The following is a 21798-nucleotide window of genomic DNA, read 5'->3' on the forward strand; positions in this document are numbered from 1 at the left end:
ATTGTGTTCTTGGCCTATTCCACTTTTCCATCAAGTTGGGATTTAAAACCCTGGAGAAGGAAATAGCAACTCACTCCAGTATTTTTGCCTGGGAAATCCCATGGACAGAGGAGCCTGGCGGGCTACAGTCCTTGGGGTTCAAGAGTTGGACATGACTTGGTGACTACACCACTACAAGAGGGATTTAAAAGTGACCTTGCAAGGAAGAAGTCAGGGACAAATTTGGTAACATGGAATCAAATCTCAGAGGTGTGTTCTGTTGCACAAGAGAGTAAGAACATCCTTTTCATAAGCAAATACCCTCCAAGTTACAAATATTTTTCACAGTAAAAGGGCTCTTTCCCCCTATGTACGAATTAGCCTCCTCTCTGTTTTGCAGTCCCTCTAGAAGAGGACAGTGGACAAAATGTCTTTGCGAAACGTAGCTACAAATAGTGATCCTTTGCTGCCCAGAATGAGGAATAATTAAAAATAAAACAACTTTCTAGTCCCAGCTAACAAATTCTCTAGAAAATTCTTGCATAAAAAATACAGTCAATTCACAGTTCACAGTCTGTGGATGAAATCAATGTGGAAAGTTTCCGACAGCATCCAAGGTTGAGGGTGATGAAGCAGAGGGGGTAGTGTGGGAGGGAAGAGAGGCTGCTCCAGCCCCCCGAAACCAGAGCAGGTGCAGGGGCAGATCAAGAGCAGAGCTGGACCAAGGCCCAAGGGAAAAGACAAAGGACTTCTCTCCTCCTCCTAAGTCCCTTTCGTTCCAGTTTTTAATTTCTACATGAAACAGCACTTAGCTCACAGGAGTCTTGTGGGTTGGACTCCCGGTAAAGAAGTTTGCTTCTCTTGTTGCCCTTTAATTCAATCTGTATCCCTGCTCAGCATACAAAAAAAAAAACGTGCCTTCAGATCACTACATTTTCAGCGGCCAGCTTTATATTTACACATTTCAGAAGGAAAACAAAGGATATAGTGTTGGGGATCGTGAGTCCTGTTTTTCAGTGTTCCCTTCTCTTCCTTGGATTTTTCTAAGGGAGCTTGAGTGCACTGGGTATGTACATATGATCCCAAATATCAGGGTCAGCTTGGCAGCAATATAGGAGAAAGACTTAGTGGGCTGAGGTTCCTCAAAGCTGCAACATGAGGCAGCTGTCAGGCCTGAGCCAGAAGTTATTTCCATCTCTAAGTGAACTACCAGAAGCACCATCCTGTCTCCCTGGGGTTGGCCCTCCTTCCTGTGCTCTATTGGAGTCTGTTTGGGTCTCGTATTTGGGCAAGGAGTTCAACAACTTTACTTATCCAGAGATAGTAATTGCTCAATCACTTAAGACCTGGTCATGAGAAGAACACTGGAGTGAATTGGGGATGTGAGTGGGAGGACAGGACTACTGTTTTCAAATCTCTTTAGGGATGCCATCTGGCAGAAAGAGGAGAGCCATGTGTTCCCACTCCAAAGAACAGAATGAGAACAAAATAGCACAGAAAATCCATGGGACAACAGATTTGGGTTCAACCAAGGTAGTCAGGTGGGGCTTCCCAGGTGGTGCTAGTAATAAAGAACCACCTGGCCAATGCAAGAGATGTAAGAGACACAGGTTCAATCCCTGGGTTGGGAAGATCCCCTGGAAGAAGGCACAGCAACCCACTCCAGGGTTCTTGCCTGGAGAATCCCATAGACAGAGGAGCCCGGTGGACTACAGTTCATAGGGTCACAAAGAGTCGGACATGACTGAAGCGACTGAACAGGCACGCAAGATAGTCAGGTAGTAAGTTTCTTGTCACTGAAGTATTCAAGCAAAAGCTGGAAAGTTACTTCACAGAAAGGTGGTTTGGTGGAGGTGGAGTGGAGTCAATGAACCGTAAGACCCTTTCTAACTCTTGACAGCTTTTTCAGATCCTGAATATCATGCAGATCTAAGATGGAAAACCATTCTGAGACAATAACAGAATTTTTGGAAAGAACATTGTACTTAGAAATATTCCCTCCAGTTTTCTTCAGAGGATCAAACTGGAGGCAGAATCCAGAAGGAAGAATTCAGTGGAAGTCTCCCTGCCTGGGACAGGAATGCATACTGTGTCAGATGACAGCATGAAAGGAGGTTCTGTCATCTGAAGAATTACCCAGAAGGCGTGCTCCGACAGCTCATGGACTGGAGCTTGATCTAACACAAGATACATGAGTGTCAGTTAAGATGCTGCCTGCAGGTTCAGCATTTCCGGGTGTTAGTTGCACAATGAAATCATCCATGCATATCCCAAGACACCTTAGCCTGGGAGAAGGCAGCCCTCTGAACACATCCCCTGGGGTCTGGGCAGAGATTGAAACAAAACTGCTTGGAACAAGTTCTTCTACTCTGACTGTTTCATCTGACCTGGGGCTCTCTTGGTCAAGATGAAACTTATCATTTCAGGTGATCACCTCTCTACATCTGTGTTCTTCCTTCTGTGGCCCTAATATTTGTCACCAGACACAAGATGATGCCCATGACTCCGAGTGAACAGGTATAACCATGGAACGACTGTACAGTTTGGCTAATGTGGAAAGACACCAGTTGGATACACATGGATCATTGGCTTTATGGACAGTCTACCCATGCAGACAGGTGGAAGGCACTATTTAAATGCTTGGCAATTCATTTCTGAATGAGGTCTCATCAAAATTAGAAATTTTAAAGTTGTTTAGTTCCTGAATCCCAACTGAAGTAGCTTTCTTAAAAATCAGTATTTCTCTTAAGTCATCAAAAGCCCTAACTACTGACAACCAAAGGCACCAGAATAAGGGTTATCAGGTAAATACAACTGCCAGGGAGAAACGAAAGTTCTAGATAATTCAGACTCTAAATCTTTGACTCACTGCTATGAGAGGGTAGAGAAGCAGGCAATAACTGTTCAAGTTGAGTGTAAATGTCAAAAAACAACTGTACTTTTTGAAAATATAAAACCCCAAACGGCTAACACTCTTAACACTCATTAGATATATGCGTTTGTTGATTGTTCATATGGAATCTAAAAATACTTCATGATTTTTGACAAAGTGAAACATGCCTGTTCCTGTATTTCTGGACTCTTGTTTCTAAAATTCCGGATTTCTATTTCAAAGGCACGACTGAGGCGCTGGTTTAACACTATATTTATTAAAGTGTTTTTATTAACAAACTCTCGCCAGAAAGTTCTGAGGGTGTTAACACAGCAGGCACGCCGGCTTCGATGTTTGGTATTGGACAGTCCACAGAACTGCGCTTCACTCTCACAATTCTGCCACGGCTCTGTGGGTTGTTTGGGCAGGACCTATACCCGGCCTCCCCTATTAAATGGTTAAATAGGAATTTGGGTTCATTCTGATTTAAATGTTCCGAGCTCACAATGACATCAGTCTGTGATGGGCTCAGCTCCACCTGCCTTTCTGTGTTGTTGGGCTGATTCACTGAAACGGAGTCCTTGGCGGCGGCCCCGCCACTGCCCTCCGTGGTCCTGAGGTCTCTGTTTTTACAGAGTCCCCTTGGGTGAGTCTCAGGACCACAGCAGGCTTTGTGTAAGGCTCCGGCACTTCTGCAGACCAATGATGATGGCTCTACCGTCTTTGGAAGATGCTCTTCGAGGCTCTGAAGACTGTGTACACTGGTCTTAGTGATTTTTTCTTGGGCCTGAATGTGCTGCACTGGGTGGAGGAAGAAACTCCTGGGCAGAGCATTCTGGGCTCCAGGCAGTTTTGCCCTGCACTGTTGGCCAGAACAGGGGTGGATGCGCGGGACCGGATGCATGAAGCCCTCGGGGGCTTGGTGTGCGGCCTTCAGAGGCGCCAGGCCATTCTGGACGTGCACGAAGCTGCTGGCAGTGGGAGCGCACTGGTGGCACAAACAGTCGCCCATCTGCTGGCAGCAGGGTGGGCTGTATTTCAAATGTTTGTAGGCATTTGGGCAGCTGCATCTCTGATTCAGAGAGAAGAAGTGACACATGGTGTGCTGTTCAAGAGAGGCCTGCAACAAGGCAGGGCTCGTTTCATTTTTGGTGCTTTTGTTGAGTTCACTGTTGTAAGCTGTGTGGACAGGCAGCCCTAAATGCCTCGCCTGGCTGCTGAAAAATTCAGAGCAGATGTGGGTCTCTTCGTAAGTGGTCTTCTCAGACGCTGCACAGCTGTGGGCGGCCAGAGGTTCCAATTCATAAAACTCATGTTCCATTTCTGATGTCTGGCCCCTAGGATCTAAATGATAAGCATTCAGGGTGTGTGTCTTGCTTGGTCCGTTGTCACTGGGACTTGCAGACAAGGCGTGGGAGAAGGCACTGCACTGGAGTTTTTTAGGTAAAGGGATCTGACCGCAGGTCCCCTGCGGCCCAAGGCACCGGCACATGCACTGGAAAAAGAAGGTGGCGAAAGCCCAGCTGATACACATGATGAGCATCATGAAGGTGCCCAGCTGGGTGTAAGCCAGAACCGTAGAGGGCATCATCATGGCCCCGGCCACGAAGGTGGTCAGCGCGGCCATGGCGATGGCAGAGCCCATGCGACTCAGAGAGAAGATCACCTTCCCTTCTCGGTCAGCATCTGGGGCCAAGCGATAAGCCACCCCATAATGGACAGCAAAGTCTACAGACAGGCCCACCGCCACCGAAATGGTGACGGACTCCAAAACGTTCAGCTCCCAGCCCAGTAGGACGAGGGAACCCACGGTGACAAATATAGTTCCGGCAATCGAAATGATGGCGTAAAGGCTGATGATTATGTTCCAAGTGGTCAGCAGCATCACACTGAAGGCCACGGCCACGGACAGCCCCATGGCAATGAGGGTGCCATCGGAGAGGCTGTCCTGGAGGTCATAGAACTCCAGATTGCTGACAAACCAGCCGTGGCTGAGGCCCTCAGGGGCAGAACTCAGCTCGTTGGAAATCCATGAGTCCACCTCTTTATAAAACTGATGCATTTTTTCATAAGCCAGGGTGAAGAGGTAGGTACTCTGGAACTCTAGCACAACTGCCCTGATGGTGTCATTGATGTCAAACCTCGGCCCCGGGGTCTTGCTATCTAAGTGGTAGCCTGTGCTCCTCTCCAGCTCCATGATGGCTCTCTTGATGCACAGTTCGAAAATCTCCTGCTTGTAGGGGAAGCTCCAGTGGCTGCAGCAGGGGTATAGGGCAGGCTCATCGCAGTCCTGGTTTTCCATCCACTGCTTAAAGGTCTCGATGAAGCAGCTGGTGAAGTCCTGTTCGTCGGTCTGGTAAAAGAAGGTCTGATTTCTCAGTTTTTGACAGAAGTGCAAAATCCAGACCTGCGAAGCCGGACTAGCGATGTTGAAGGCGCTGTCCAAGGTCAGCTTCCCTTTGCTCTTAGGGTTTAGGGGGTTGCCGTTGTCCTCTGGGGATACACCCCAGATGACCGTGATGGGCATGTGGAGCTCCTCTCCGTGGTGGACGCGCTCGAACATGAACAGCTTTTTGTACTCGGCGTCGTAACGTTCAAAAGGGTGAGACGACCTGAACACCTGAAACTCGGAGAGCTCCAAGGAGGGCAGCTTCATCTTTGGGTTTATGCAGACGATGTAGGCCCCGCCCACCGTTAAGGCCAGGAACCAGAATAGCCAGAGGTAGCGAAACTTAATAACGATGCACGGCAAGACTTTTTCAAAAAAAATTCGAGATGCTTCTGAAATGGCAAAAAGGACTTTGTGGCACTTCTGACAGGCCACCGTCCAGCAGCTTTTGTTGTCATAAATCTGCTGCTGGGGCTTCTTGAAACAGCTGAAGATATTAAGCAGATACCGCTCGTGCAGGACAACCACCGCCGGAAGCCACGTGACCATCAGCACGTAATTGACGAGGATGGCTGTCCCCGCATACACCCCGAAGCATCTGATGGCCGTGATGTTGCTCACGTAGTTGGCGTAAAAGGCAGCTGCCGTGGTAAAACTGGTGACGAACATGGACAGGGCAGCATGCTGCAGCGTGATGCTCACTGTCTCTGATGTTTCCGCGTGAGGCTTGTCAAATTTGGTGTAGTTCCAGACGTCACATAGGACGAAAGCATCGTCTGCTCCAATGCCCACCAGAATAATGAGCGCGGTGAGGTTCATAAAAGGGAAAAATTCAAAGTTAAACACCACGCGGTAGAGAAAATAGGACACGATCAAAGAACTGATGATGGCAAACATCGTCATCAGGGTGATGAACATGGACCTGGTGTAGATGCACATGACTAAAAGGACGATCACCATGGCGATGGCGGGATACACGGTATCCATCAGAAGATAATCCTGAAACAAGCTGTGCTTGATACCAAACTCAATGCCGGTGACAGTGGTGACGCCGTCGGATGCGTTCCAGTTTTCGAAGTTGTCCAGGTAGATGTTCATCATGCTCTCGCCTTTCTCGGTGGGCGAAAAGAGCATGCTGTATTTCAGAGTGGGCGTGGAATCGGCTGTCTTCGGGGCCATGAAGTCCTTGTCCACCAAGTAGTGAAGGATCTGGTACACGGCGTTGTACTTGGTGCATTTCCGTGGCACGTTGGTGCACTTGAGCTGGTCCTTCCTCCGGGCCGCCATATCCCAGCAGTCTGGCTCCAGGGTGCCGTTCTGGTAGTGTTTGGCGCACGTGCGGAGAAGCTTCAAGGTATGAGAAACATCGCGCTCCACGATTTTCTGGCAGGATGATCTGTTGTTCAGAATAGCAATGTAGTTCCCCAGTGTCCAGCTGGGGCAGCAGGAGGCAGCCGTGGTCCTCTGGCAGAGATCGCCAAACTGCGGATGCGATCGGATCTGCGGAGACAGAGACAGGCGGAAGGACTGCCGTTTAAAATCGGTTCATGGAAAGGTCTGAAAGACGGTGGCCTTGAGGGGCAGGACAGTTACCGGAGTTACAGAATCATCCTCTGGAGCTGTCAGTTTGACTACAAGGTGAGATTCCCTCCCCCACCCCACCCCACCCCCGTCCCCAGTCTGCTTTCTTGGCTACAGAAGGCTCACTTTGTTGTTCCCTTGCTCAGTCTGACTCTTGGTGACCCCATGGACTGCAGCACATCAGGCTTTCCTGCTAGGTTACTTCATTTTGAACAGTGAACTAGTATTTGGGGATGACATCCAAGTGTGAAACAATTTCAATCAATGCCAGTTTGGGTTCAAACAGGAGGTAAAATTAACACCTCTTTGGTAAACAAGCCCTTTCAAAATCACTTTAAAAAGCAATTAAATGGATAGGCTGTGAAGCATATGTATGAACACCTACTGGATTAATTAAGAGAACAATTGCCCAATTGATATATGGAATGAATTTGTGGCTTCACCTAAAATTTCTGGTGATCAGCATGAAATATTTGGTGACAGAGGTACTATATTTCAATCATCTTAGGTGGAAGCAAAGGTGATATTCTCTAGAAAACTGTCAGTGAATCAAAAAGTGATCCTGGTAATATCAGAAGCAGATGCTAAAGATACATGTAAAACCTGGAATAAAATGGTTTCCTGATATATAAGTAGAAAGGGGAAATGTTTCTAAATTAAAATGATATATGTATGATTTTAAATAAACATATACAGGTAATAAAATACTTAAGTGGGAATTTATTTCTTCCACAGCCTTCAAAGTTTATTCAAGTTGGCTAACCACCCCTCCCGCTTTGGGGAACTTTTTGTTTGGTAAACAGAGGTCTGCTGCATATTAGTAAGTCTAACAATTCTGGATTTAATGTGGACAGTATTTCATTTGGAACTGAAAGCCTGGAGAAGGCTTTTCTTCTTATGGCTGTTCTTCTTATAGAAAACTGAAATCTGTTCCAATGCCAAAGGTGGCATTGGTAAGGTTAGAGTGAAGACTGCACAATCCTACTGCTTTAAAAATCTATAAATTACATGAATGTCCCCTCTACCCTGAGGCTGAGAGTAAGAACTATCCCCCTGCTCTCGAGCCTGTCCAGAGACTTCTCTGGAAGCAACAGGGCTAAAGACGACCCACTCCTATCACTTTCCTCATCTCTATCTACCAAATGTTGTTCCAGGGAAGAAACTCCAAAGTTGAAGAAGGGCTCATGGTATTTTTTTTCTAATGAGATTAAAACCCTTTCCCTTTTATTAAAGTGTGTGTGTATGCTCAGTCATATCCGACTCTTTGCAACCCCTTGGACTGTAGGCCACCAGGCTCCTCTGTCCTTGGGATTTTCCTGGTAAGAATACTGGAGTGGGTTGCCATTTTATCAATCATGCACTGAAGTATTTTGTCAAAGTAGAGATGTTGGCACAAATCATCTTTAGAACTCAGACTTATCCAAGAACCAAGTTACTTGTAACTCACTAAGCCCTGGTGATCAGCATACTTTACTGGGACTTATCTTGCAAGGGGCAAAGAGTAGATGAAAGGAGATTGGCCATATACTGGGAACTGCTGAAGTTTGGTGACCTGCACATAGGAATTCGTTCTACTATTCTACTTTTACATCTGTTTGATAATTTCCATAATAAAAAGTTATTTTGTTTTGTTTTTTAAGATATTCTATTGGGAGTTAAAAAAAATGAATCAAAGGGTTGTTATACAATATACTAAAATAATGCTGATTTTAACAAAGGCTTGATTTTCAAGCTCATTTTTAGAGAGTGATAATTACTGGGCATTTCATAAAACAGGATGATTAACATTTAATTGTTCCTACATAAAAACATTCACATAAGCTCACACAGGGGGAACTGAATCACCTAATAAATAACAGGAAATCCTGGAATAGCATCTCTCAGATAACCAGTTTTATCCCATAAAGAAATAACAGGCAAGTCCCTGGGCTCAGCCTACTGAATTGAAAGAAAGGTAATGCATGGTCTGACAGTTTTGAGATGGAAGAAAATGAACCGTATCCATTACAAAACCCACTATCAGCTAGAAAGAACATATCTGTACTTGTCCAAATAACCAAATGCCAAAGATAAAGGAAACAGGGTTGCCAGCTAAAACTGGGGGAAAAGGCACAGAATTCTGTCCTTGACTAACCTTTTCAAAGAATTGCAGAGGGTTTTTTATGTGTGTATCTGACCAGAGATTAAAAAGTTGGACATGACAAACACAGACCAAATACTACTTTGATGGCTGCTATAAAAAATAAATGCTAATGAGCCTCTGGAGGGCCAATCCTCAAATTCAAAGGTGATGCTGGCTGATGTACAACCTTTGGAAAACAGTTTTTGAGGACTGTTTTAGAGGATAAAAAATAAGGACAGAGAATAGACATTTATCCTGAGTTGGATGCCAGTGCCCTAAATCTAAAGGCATGGAGCTCAAGGGTCATTTAGGCTTTCAGGGAGTGATGCTGTATGTCCCCATCCATCCATCCATCCATCCATCCATCCATCCATCCATTCAAAAGAAAAAATATTTATTGAGCACCCATGCAAGACAAATAAGGCAAATTGGTCCTGCCCCCAGGTTGCTCATGGTAAGGTGGGGAAATCAGACAAGAAAAGCAACGATGACAATTCGCATGAGAAGCAACGTATTATGTTTATGAGTCTATGTGAACCTGTGAACAGAGTGCCAAAGTCTGTAAGTGCAATGAGAGAGAAGCACGGCTTAGTCATCTGGGATGAAGACAGCGCGATACAGAGTGATATGTTACACTGTGGGGCTGAAAGGGCTTGGCAAGCAGGTGTATCTTCATGCAGAAGGCAGCTGCATCTCTGCATATTTTTGCCATCAGAGGAATGATTTTGAAATCTTTGAAGTTTATAAAAATAAGGATGGAGTTTCTGAGAGCCATTTCTTGCAACTCTCATGAGGGACACCCTTTTCATTCTAGGTATTCACAGATGGGAGTTTTAGGAAATCATTTTGCTTGTGTGGTAATAACACGCCTTTGCACACTTCCCTGGTCAGATGGGAGCAGGGGTGGAGTTGCCTTCAAATAGAGAAAAAGAAGAAACCAGCAGAGTTTAAATGATACCTTAACTTTCAAATCTAATGGCCAAGTTGGAGTTATGGTAAGACGTGGAGAAAACAATAAAGGCAAGAAAATTCAGCCCTTAATACCAGGTTCAATCAACTGCTGGACTCTCACTCCCCACGTGACTAAGTTCCTCACGTATAAAAGTTGAAGGGAGCCTAGAGATGAAAGAAAAAGCAAGGGCTCCACAGCTTTCTTTAAAACAAGCATCAGGGAACTTCCCTGGCAATCCAGTGGTTAAGACTCTGAGCTTCCACTGCGGAGGGCTTGTGTTCAATCCCTGGTTGAGGAACTCAGATCCCCCATCACCTGCTGCATGGTGTGGTCAAAAAATAAAACCAAACAAACAAAATCTCCAGGCATCAGGAAACATTTCTAGAGTCTTCTAAGCTTCAGAGGAGGGGGGGTGCGTTCCAGCTGTCCACAAAAGCTATGTAAGTAAAAAGGGTACCAAATTTCAAATCCCTACTATAAGCTGATTCCTCTGAGCACCAACTTCTACAGTGTACAAAGATTAAAAACAGGGTAAAGAGTTTCCAGCAGTCAAGATTAGACATACAAACGTCTTTGTTACTAATGACTCTCTGCCAGCATGCCCTACAGGAATGCAAAAGCGCAATAAAAAGTAATGAAGACAGTCGGAGGAAGCAACTGAGTCCCCTTTTGAGAGAGTCTAAGAAACCAAGCATTTCTGTGACAAGACAGACACAGCATCAGAAACAGAAGCTCTACACTCTAGAAACCAGCACCCATCTAAACTGTGAGTACAAGTGGCATGTAATTTAAATGGGAACTGGTGTTTGAACTCAATGTGCTATCAACACAGGCAGGCAACAACTGAAACACCTGGTCTCCTGGTGACATTACACTGATTACCAGATGCTTTCTGGAGTCAACTGACCAACAATTAAGCTCTTCTGCTCTGTATCATTTCATATGTGTCTCATTCAACTTGATCGTTGTTAATAATCAAGTGCTTAGGTATGACAGTGAGGATTTGAGGGGGGGAAAAGGAAAGACTGTCAAGTAGCCTCAGGACACCGTTTGCTCAAAGCACCATAACAAATAAAAATCCCCAAAGGGTCTTGAGCTGGGAGACTCAAAAAGGTACAGTAATAGTCTGAAATCTGAATCGTTAACCACTAGATATTATTCCCTGATGGCTCAAGCAGTAAAGAAGCTGCCTTTAGTGGAGGAAACACAGGAGGCGTGGGTTTGATCCCTGAGTCGGGAAGATCCCCTGGAGGAGGAAATGGCAGCCCACTCCAGTATTCTTCCCTGGGAAATCCCATGGACAGAGGAACCTGAAGGGCTATAGTTCATGGGGTCAAACAGAGTCAGACACAACTGAGTGGGCACAAGACATCACTAAATATATTATCTCTGTGAGAAACACGTTGTTCTAGGTTCACAGCAAGAGTTTGAGGCTAGAATACAAGGGTATTTGCAATTGGCAAAAATAGCATTTAATTTAAAAAGCTCAAATTACAACCATACTCCTTGAGGTAGAATTTCAGGGCCTTGGTTATGTTTATTCATTTACTGGTATGCATCTGTAAGTGGCTTGACCATTCATTCAGATGTGTCTTTGGGTCTGTTCCTCACATTTTCACAAAAGTACTACAGATTGTTACGTTCTTTCAAGGAAGTGAGCATAGGCTTGAACTCACAGCTAACCATTCTTATTATGAGCTCAGTAGAGAAAAAAGGACAAGCAAAGTACATCTACTTTTTTCAGTAGTTTAAATTTTGCAGACACTTCAAGCCAAACCATTAGAAACCATGTATTGAGATTTCACTGCTTTATCCCTTGTAGAAAAGCTTCTGGTATATCTCAAGTACCAACCTACTTGAGATATGGTTTACAAACCAAGTAAGAATCAGCACTGTACCTCTCGTAAATCTGCTAAACCTGCCGTTAAGAACTTTCTTCAGAACATCATACTTCTTTTGGAAGTATGGGAACAATCTTTTCCTGTCTTAGTATGAAGGCAAGATGGGTTTCTTCTAAAAAACAAATCTGTAGCTCTATTTCAGTGACTTTTGTCTCTGACCGTGAATTCCTCTGCGCTGGTTGCCAGGGAAGTTAAAAGACAAATTTGAAGCTCACCACCATGCAAATACACAGAATTGTGGGGTATGCATTATTGTATGTCCAATCTCATCCTTAGCTTTATTTTCCACCCACTATTGTCCCTTCAAGTAATTCATTCAATTATTTATCCTTTCTGTATGCCTTTTTGTAAGGTTCCTATTGGTGCTGATATTTTATCATCTGAAATATACATATGTATGTATATATAATATACTCTTCACTTATGAAAGCTATAATGGCACAGTACTGCTTACTGGTTTTAGAGTTTTTGAGTTCATTAAAAATCTAAGATGTACTCATAGAACAAATTGCTAGCTTTTTAAAAGGTACTTATTCTATTCTAGGCCATGATGATTCTTTGAGGTTCATTTGAGTGGGAAATGGTATATATAGCAAAACAACACAAAACATAAATGGGAGAGCAAACAGTAATCTGCATTATGGAAGCATAAAGAATGGAAGGTAAAGGCACAGACTCTAGAATTAGATTTTTGTTGTTGTTTAGTTGCTCAGTTATATCCGACTCTTTGAGACCCCACAGACTGTAGCTTGCCAGGCTCCTCAGTCCATGGGATTTCCCAGGCAAGAATACTGGAGTGGGTTGCCATTTTCTCCTCCAGAGGACATTCCTGACCCAGGGATCGAACCCACATTGCCTGTATTGGCAGGTGAATTCTTTACCACCAAGCCACCTGGGAAGCCCTGGAATTAAGACTTGGCTGGGTTCAAATCCTGCATCTGTCACTTACCACCTGTGTGAACTTTCTCATCTGCAAAACAGGCAAAATAACAGTGTTTCATTCCTAACACTGTTGTGAGAATTAAATGAAATAATTCATTAAAGTATTTAGAATACTTCCTGACAAATATCAATAACACTCAAAAAACATCAGCTGTTAATCAATTGAGTGAATTCAATCACTTTAGTGTCTTCAAGGGAGGGAAGGTCTAAAGATTAACTGCAAGGGTAGGAATAACAGGGTCTAAGAGGTTAATGAACTGTTTTCATCCAAGGTGTGATTATAAAGTAACCAGACTGGCTTAACTTCTCTAAGCTTAACTGCTCATCCATTAAAAGGTATTATTCCAAGGTCACAGGTCTACTGTGAGAGATGTAAAATACCCATCATAAAGCCTTGCACACAGCAAGTGCTCTCTAAAGTTAACTTTAGAGTCAACTTTCTGTATGAGAACGGCTGTAACCCATAACAAGGAGAAATAAGCTCATAGTAGCTTTCAAAAATCCACTGATCATTGTAGAACAGAACAAAATATGACAAAAATGGCTCACTGATGAAGAAACTGTAGGCTGTTTACAGATGGTTTGTGACTTTGGTCTATTTGGAGTTGCAGAGAGACAAGATGGCACTCACAGAAAATCCTGATATCCTCATTGATGCAAAAATTATTTTCAAAATATGTAAACGGCCTCTCCGAATGAAGAATGAAGTCAGGAGATCTGGGACCAACTAACTAGGTGACCTGGGTAAGGCACTCAGTTCTCAGAAGGTCCTTTTATCAGCACAGGGACAGTGCTGGTCTGTGGGTGACCTCAAAGGGTCCTTTCTACCTCCTATGCATTAAAGAATCCTGTTAATAGAACAGGTGATTTAATTCCCTGGATTGTTAGTCTAACTCTTAGAGCATGTGATTAGATTTTCAACTGACAAGTGATTTTACATTTTATTGGGTTTCATGCTGGAGTTTCTCACTTGACAATGCTCCACAGTCAGGTAGACCAGCTGAAGTTGATAGTGACCAAGTCGAGACATTAATTGAGAATGGAATTATGCTCAGAATACAAGTTCCTTTTCTGCTTTGTTACTGTGCTTGGATGAGGCCATTAGTGACCTCAGTGACCAGCAGTTTCTACTTGGAGAAACTACGTCTGAACACATGAAATGGACTGCTCTTCCAAGCCTGGTAGGTGACTTTATATTTTCTGGTGCTCTACAGAAGATTAGGAGTGGAAGTGCCTGTCTTCTTATATCTTTATGTCTTGCTAAAGCATTAAGGTGTTCAGAATTCAGAACAATCTGGATTGGATTACTCAGGCCATTTCCATAGATATTGTATTTATGCTCTTTGATGTCCTCTTTCCTGGCCTGTGCCCTAAATTTTCCTTTGAGGTCACCGGCCAAAAGGATCCATTGATTGCCAGAAAGGTGAGCATTTCATTGCATAATTAAGATGCTGACAATTGCCTCAGGGGGAAAAATGGAGTGAACAATGAAACTAGGAAAGAGAAAATACAACAAAAGAAGAAAAAAAGGCTTAACTATTATCCTGAAAGGAAATAAGCTGTGAAATAACACAAAAGACTATGAAGGACAAAGAACATGAGTGGGAAAGAAAGAGATCTTTATTAAGGAAGATGGTATGTTTTAAAGGTGGGGAAACAGAAACACTTTGATCCTGGGGTCGAAAGAATGCAAAGCCATTCTCCTGGTGTTTATTCTTCAGTAGGTAAGCCACTTAAGTGCTTTCATCTGATCAGGCACCAGGCTCAGCAATAAAAGGAGTTTCAGAAATACAACCTTATTTGTGCCGAACAGATTTCAGTTTTACTTTACATACCCTTGAATTATCTACATTGCACATTGATTTAATTGCAGGTAAATTCCACAATGTCTCCCCTCCAGCTGAAGTAAATACTACTCTGGAATATCGGTCACCTGGTGACAGGGGAAAAAAAAAAGAAAAAGGTTTATAAATTATTCATTAATTTCAGAAGACTCAGCATTCAGAAATAATTCAAACTGGGAAACCACATGGGCAATTCATTAGCAGTGGGGAATCCTGTCTTTCATTAAATTCCAGGAGAAAAATGTAAGAAAAAGATTTTTTTACATATTGCTTTAGCTCAAAGCCTTTGTCGACTCACTGTATCTTAAAAATCGTAGCAGTTATGTGACATATCTAGTTCTGATCAGACTGTAATTAGGAAGGACAATCCATAAGAACTTTTGGCAGAAAATCAATTGAATGCCTCCCTCTTAATTTCACAACATATCACCACAGTGGTATATAAAATCAAAGAATGAGGCACCAGGGCATATCAAGAATGAATTATAAGGGTGTTCTCTGTGGCAGCTAACTAGAGAGCAAAGATGGCAAATGATCAATGTTAAAGCACTAACTGAAGTCAACTAAACACAGAATGCTGGCCAGGATCACAGACTCACTCCTCATTCTTGCTGAGTGTTCAGAGTTCTAGAAAAAATATTTTGAAAATCATACTGTTACAAAATATATTTCCGAACAAGGGAGGCTGTGTGATATCCTGGAAAGAACGTGGTCTTTAAAGTGAAAACTGGGTTGTAACCAGGTTCTGTCATTTACTAGCTAGGTGATCTTAGGCAACTAACAGCTTTCCTGAGCCTCAGTTCCTCATCTGTAAAATAAAGACAGCAACACTTTCTCAAGTAAGTGTTGAGAATTAAATGAGATACTGAAAAATAGGTGCTCAATAAGTACTGTTTCTGCTCCCTTAGCCATTAAAAAATTAACATAAGTGAACTGAAACAAAGTAGGTTAATTTTATATGATCAAAATGCCAAATGGTGCAAAGAAAATCAATTTACAAATTTATGAATAAATCTTTATTACATGAGCATTTATTAATGGTCACAAAGTTTTCTTTAGTAAACTCCGTCTTCAAGACAAAGACCCTGAAGTTTGAATAGATATAGAAACACCTAAGACCCAATCACGTAGGTCCCCTAGTGATCTAAGAAGATAAGAAAAAAACACATCTTAGAAGGATTTTCAACAACAAAAAAAGCTGAAACCAAAGGAGCTTCAATGTTAATATTCACTTAATCAAAATTGAAGTTATCACAATTCCCCACTTGTAACCATGAGGGCTAATCAGTGACATGTAAAGTTAAACATGTTTCTTTGAGACCCTGAACTCTTCTTTCCTGGCAGCTACAGAGGAGCCAGGCTGACTCTAGGCCACAGCCGATTTTGTTTAGTGAATTTGCTGCCAACATTTAGAGATCTGTGATGCCATACTGAAAATCCGGATTCCTGGCCTCTGGGAATTTCTTACAATATTTGGGCCCTCATTTTTTCAAGGCCATATTCTGCCATATACTCTTCAATCACCATCACTTCCTGCTCTCTTAACTCAGTTCACTTATCTCATCCATATATGAGCTGGGTCACTGAGGCATGCAAGCTTTGAACCTCTGGACTTTAATTGTTCGTCTTTCTTCCTCTAATGCCTAATGACAAGGCAGGCACAAGAAGGCTATTAATACAGGTGTTTTGAAAGTAGATTATTTCAGGGTTCAATCTAAAAATATGTGCAAGGAGTTTTTTTAAATGACTTGAAATATTGAGCAAGGTCAATAATTTTATTAGATTTATATCTTTCTTAAAACCGGCTATAACTCAATCCTCTCTTATTATTTTTTTCTTTTTTGCTCATTATTTTTTTTAATTATAGGTAAATAAATTCAGATTAGTGGTTGACTAACCTAGAGAAGTAAAATTACAAGTTAATTAAACAAAATCTCTTGAAGCATGACAGAAGCAGTAAAGCTGTGTGACCAGTCACATATACCCGACAGTCTAGGTTATCTATCTCGTTCAATCTCAGGAAACTCTGAGAGGTTTGTCATCTATGATGCCACTCACTTGGAACGTCACAGAAAAAGCTGTCCTTGTGGAAGTTCCAGTCAACTTCTCTCTTCTCTCTTTCATAATGATCGTCTGACCATCTATCATCCCGATGGCTGAAATGGAACACAGTTTGATCTTCAGTCAAGTCCTCACCATTCCAAGGATGAGAAACCTACCGGTAACAGTACTGCCTCAAAGTCATGACCTATTTAGTGCTTGGTATTAAGTTGGATGGATGGGCATAAGCAACCGCCATTAATTTTCTCACTTCTGAAAAAGGAAAAAAAAAAAACCCAAACCCAAACCTTCACTAACAGACAACACAATCTTAAAAGACAATGACAATTTTAACACATTCAGTGGTAAAGATTTTGAGCCACACATTTTAGATGTAATTGCTCTGCTCAGGCAGTGTTTATAAGTGGAATTCATTAGCAGTGTTTTGTCTAAAAGTTAATAAATGGTTACCTTTTGGCTTGTTCATCTGCATATTTAAAGGGGTAATTTGCTAATGTTGCTTTGTATCCTGTATTTTTCACCATGTTATTCCATGTGACCAGTCTCTGGCCTATTGCAGTCCCTCTTGGTTCAAAACCCTAAGGCAAAATATTACAAATTCCCATTAGTGTACTTCATTTCAGGCTAAGTATAGTTATAACAGCTTGGGAAGGCAATGTCAAGGTGATGGATAGCTTTCAACAGAAAATAAATACGTTCCTCACAGCTACTCCAGAGGTGAACTGCATTAAAACAAGATGATTTGACATAATAATGATCACCTATTTACTGTGACAAATCAGCCTGATTCTTTGGTATGTTACATATCTCAGGAAAAAGGAGGATAAAAAACTTATCTGAAGCTTCTCTTCTATATGCATCCCTAGCATTTAGTAAATACTTATTTTTATGTTATAAAACATCATGGTCAAATTAAATTATGTTATGCATGTTTTACAAAGAGTTTATCATTATAATTATCCTCATTCATATTTTCCTCCCTATTCCACACCCGAGGGACATCTACCAATACTTAAAAACAGACCCTGCTCTCTCTTAGTAACACTGAAATTCCTTTAACTTCCTCCGGAAAAAAAAAGTGACATTTTGGTTTTAAAGATTTTGTGAAAATGTTTTTATAGTCTGCAGATTCTCCAATTTACAGCTCTTTAGGTTAACATGGAGACCAAGAAACAGATTTCCAAATTTTTGATGGTGAGCAAGTTCTTGACCCCCTTTGAGAACCGGAGAATACAGACAAGTCTTCCCTCTTTCAGAAAGTGACTGTACTTACTGATGGCTTGAGAAGGTTTCAAAAGAGAGGGTATTAGATAACATAAGACAAAGTGTCTTAAAGTGCTTATTCTTTTGAGATGATTGAAGGCTAAATAAAATAGACCAGCAGATTCTATTGGCTCAGTTTTCCTTACCAGCAATGGATCAGAGAAATCAGGAAGCTCTGGCACTAATACTCCAACCAAGGCACAGACCACGATGAACACCGTGCACAGGCCCAAGACAACCACAGGCCAGTCTGCTATCAGGGCTGCATAACTACAAGAGCAGAGAGAGATCACAGAGAAAGCCGCTTAGAAGCAGAGTAAAGTTTTTTCACTACCTAACAGAGCAATTTGTTCATTCTTCCTACTTCAGACCTAGTACAGGTATTTACCAATGAAAGATCTAATGAGATTATAAACTGTTGTTCCTCAGTTGCTAAGTCGTGTCTGACTCTTTGTGACTCCATGGGCTGCAGTATGCCAGGCTTCCCTGTCTTTCACTAGCTCCTGGAGTTTGCTCAAATTCATGTCTGTTGAGTCGGTGTTGCTATCTAACCATCTGAAAGTGAGCATAATGTCCATTTCTGACAAGTAATATTTCATTATTAAATCTGTGCCTGGGAAAAAGATCTTGAATCTACACTTTCTAAGTGGAAAGAAATATATTTTAACAGAGGCTCCATCCTCTTTGCAGTCTCTTCCAGAACTTTTGTTCCTCCAGTTACTCCTTTCTCCCTACTTTCACTCCATCACCTCTTGAAAAAGAACCCAGCCCATAAACAGGTTCAGGTAAAGCTTTAAGAATTGTTGTTTTAGATGCTAAGTCATGTCCAACTCTTTGTGACCCCATGGACTATAGCCTGCCAGCCGCCTCTGTCCATGGAATTCTTCAGGCAAGAATACTAGAGTGGGTTGCCATTTCCTTCTCCAGGGGATCTTCCTGGCCCAAGGAACAAACCTGCGTCTCCTGCATTGGCAGACAGATTCTTTCCTGCTGAGCCACCCAGGAAAGCCTGTAAGTCTTAAGAATAACCAAACCAAATTGAAACCTCCTCATAAACCTATTAACCTTCCTTTTAGTTAAAATAAAAAGTTGGACATGGAACAACAGTAATGAACTTATCCACTAGATGGTGAGCTACATGAGGGCAGAGACTTTTGATTGAGTGGTTGATTTAGTACAGTATTAGTGCCACCTTCTTTTTGCTAAACATTTATATACTTTCTTTTTTGAAAATTATTTTTATTGGAGTATAGTTTTTTACAATGCTGTGTTAGTTTCTACTGTCCAGCAAAGTGAATCAGCCATACAGATACACACATTGTATCCCCTCCCCTGGGAATCCTTCCCATTTCGGGTCACCACAGTACATTAAGTAGAGTTCCCTGTATGTTCTCATTGGTTATCTAGTTTACAGAAAGCATCAGTACTATGTACATGTCAATCCCAATCTCCCAATCCCTCCCACCCCCTCTTCCCCCTTGATACCCACACAGCTGTTCTCTGTGTCTGTGTCTCTATTTCTGCTGTGCAAATAGAAAAATGATACAGATGATCCTGTCTGCAAAACAGTGCCTTTTAAAAGGTGCTTGGTCACTGTCTATTGATTACATGAACAAACACCCATGTATCTATCTTCCCTCAATTCTCCAATCACCATGGCCTGGTTGTGTTTTCTTACTACACCTCAGAAACTCCTGTTACCAAACCCACAGTCAAGTCATTTCTCCCGATACCCTTCCCATACCCTCATTCACTATCTTCCACTGAAAGACCTGTTTCTGGGCCCTTCCATCAGATCCTGGACCAGGCCTTCCTAACTTGATGCTTGCAGATCTAGCTAACAACTTAGTGCTTAATAGAAGTTGACTAAATTGAACTCTTCTAAAATTCAAAATGTATTCTGCCAACTTCAGGTTTCTTGAATTTTTATTAGAGAAGAAAAGAAACATCTATCTTCTGGACAACTACTCTTCAAGTCTCAATAGTGTCAGCTCATTGGGCTGCTGTGATGGCTATTTCTGGCTCATTTGAAATAGACTTCTTGCTCAGATATTTTTAGTTTTTTCTTCAAAATCATGCTGGCAGTTCAAGGAGAGCTTGTGGCTCTACAATTCTGAAAAAAGCTATAAGACGTCTCTAAGAATAGATGGCTGATTTTTATATTCTGATCACTAAACTTCATTGATCTGGCTTCATGGAGATTTTCACATTAAATTTTAATAAGAAAGTTAAAATATAACATAATTATGTTTTAAGGGTGTACTTGCACAGGCATTTTCATTATTTTTCTTTTAAAAGCAACCTTAGGAGAATAAAGAAGAATAGATTGCACCCACTAAGAGTTCCAGTTGCTCTCATGCTTTACATAGATTATCATCTCACAGAATTCTCACAACTTTATGAGATGAAACTGAGGCATGGTCAGGTTGAATAACTTGTTCCAAGTCACAAGCTGGCCCTGGTCATGAAACAAGTATGTCCTGGGGATGTAATGTACAACACAGTAACTATAGTTAATAATACTATACTGTATATTTGAAAGCTGCTAAGGGAGCAGATTTTAAAAGTTCTCACTACAAGAAAGAAAAAAAAATTATAACTGTGTGTAGTGATGAATATTAACTAGACTTATTGTGATTATTTCACAATACATATGAATATCAAATTATTATGTTATACACCTGAAACTAATATAATGTTACATATCAATTATATCTTTTTAAAAAAGTCACAAGGCTAGGAAGCCAGGTAGTCTGGTTTAAGAGTCTGGCTTCTTAGTCACTATGATATCATCTCTTGATTCAAACACAAGAGAGACAAAAGACATCAAGAATAAAGTCAACTTGCCACAAATAGATGCTTTCCAAAATTGTCATTTAGAATTAAATTCCTAAGCCACACTCTTAATTTCTCTGTGCAAAATCATGTAGACCCAAAGGACTTCGAGTTTGAACATGATTCACTAGACTGTAAATTCTGCATTTAAAAACTCATTAAGGAAAAATTATACTAGATAAGGTGGAATAACTTAAGAATAATTCTGAATGTATTGAAAACACAGAAATCACAATATGCTGATTGTAGTTGTTCAAATGTAAACACCAAGTGGTCAGAATCGTTCGTATTTCCAGAACACACCCAATGCTTATATTTTCTATACTTTATTTCCTTCTCCACCAAATGCAAACCAAGATGAAAGTAACTGGTTTGAAGCAATAAAATCCTTTGTCAATAGCACATTTGAGACTTTCTGTTCATTGCTTCAGGCTTAAAAAAAAGTCCTTTACATTTTAGACCTTTAAAATATCAGCCCTATGAAGTGAAAAGGGCTCCAGGCTTACACAATTACTCATTATACTTTATATTAAATGGATCAATTTTCTTTCAAATAAACCAGAAGTTATGCATTTTTACCTACAAACATGTTATCAATAGAAGGCCATGGGCCCCAAATTGCTTAGTTTTCATACTATGGTTTAATTTACCTATATAATGACTTTTTGTTTGTGTTCTTGAAAAATCTGCACACATGCACAGCAATCTTAAAAAACTCATTCAATAATTGCTTTTTCTTGCCTTTGAAAACATTTGGTTTTGATTTTACAGCACTGCTCTCTACCATATCCGTGCACTGACTACATATGGAAACTTTACGGCATTAGTGATTTCAGCACATTTCTTCCAAACATGTTTAACCTTACCCTATTACAAGTCCACTTCTTCACACAGCACATGTTTCACATGCTAACCTTTCCTAGAGACAACTGTTCACACTTAAGAAATGGAATCACTATCCTGAGGACATAAAGCACCATGGAAGGAAAGCCCTAACTCTTTTGAGTAAATATCACTCAGACAGTGGTTTCTCCTAAATATCACACAATGACTGAGG

General features: G+C 41.5%; 1 protein-coding gene across 7 annotated transcripts in view; it reads right to left on the bottom strand.

The window, feature by feature from the left end:
• Window positions 1-3107: 3107 nt before the first annotated feature.
• The window catches only part of DISP1 (dispatched RND transporter family member 1), a 219321-nt gene continuing 200630 nt past the window's right edge, over window positions 3108-21798 (bottom strand). For all 7 annotated transcript variants that reach the window (XM_070474471.1, XM_070474470.1, XM_070474472.1 and 4 more), the window contains 5 exons: window positions 18053-18176; window positions 17094-17221; window positions 16641-16738; window positions 14574-14671; window positions 3108-6740 (listed from right to left, as the gene is read on the bottom strand). In XM_070474471.1, the coding sequence (XP_070330572.1) occupies window positions 3129-6740; window positions 14574-14671; window positions 16641-16738; window positions 17094-17221; window positions 18053-18176 (4060 nt within the window). In that variant the 3' untranslated portion in view covers window positions 3108-3128. The remainder of the gene's footprint in view (window positions 6741-14573; window positions 14672-16640; window positions 16739-17093; window positions 17222-18052; window positions 18177-21798) is intronic.

This window comes from Odocoileus virginianus, chromosome 11 (assembly GCF_023699985.2).
Source record: "Odocoileus virginianus isolate 20LAN1187 ecotype Illinois chromosome 11, Ovbor_1.2, whole genome shotgun sequence".
In the NCBI taxonomy this organism is placed as follows: domain Eukaryota; kingdom Metazoa; phylum Chordata; class Mammalia; order Artiodactyla; family Cervidae; genus Odocoileus; species Odocoileus virginianus.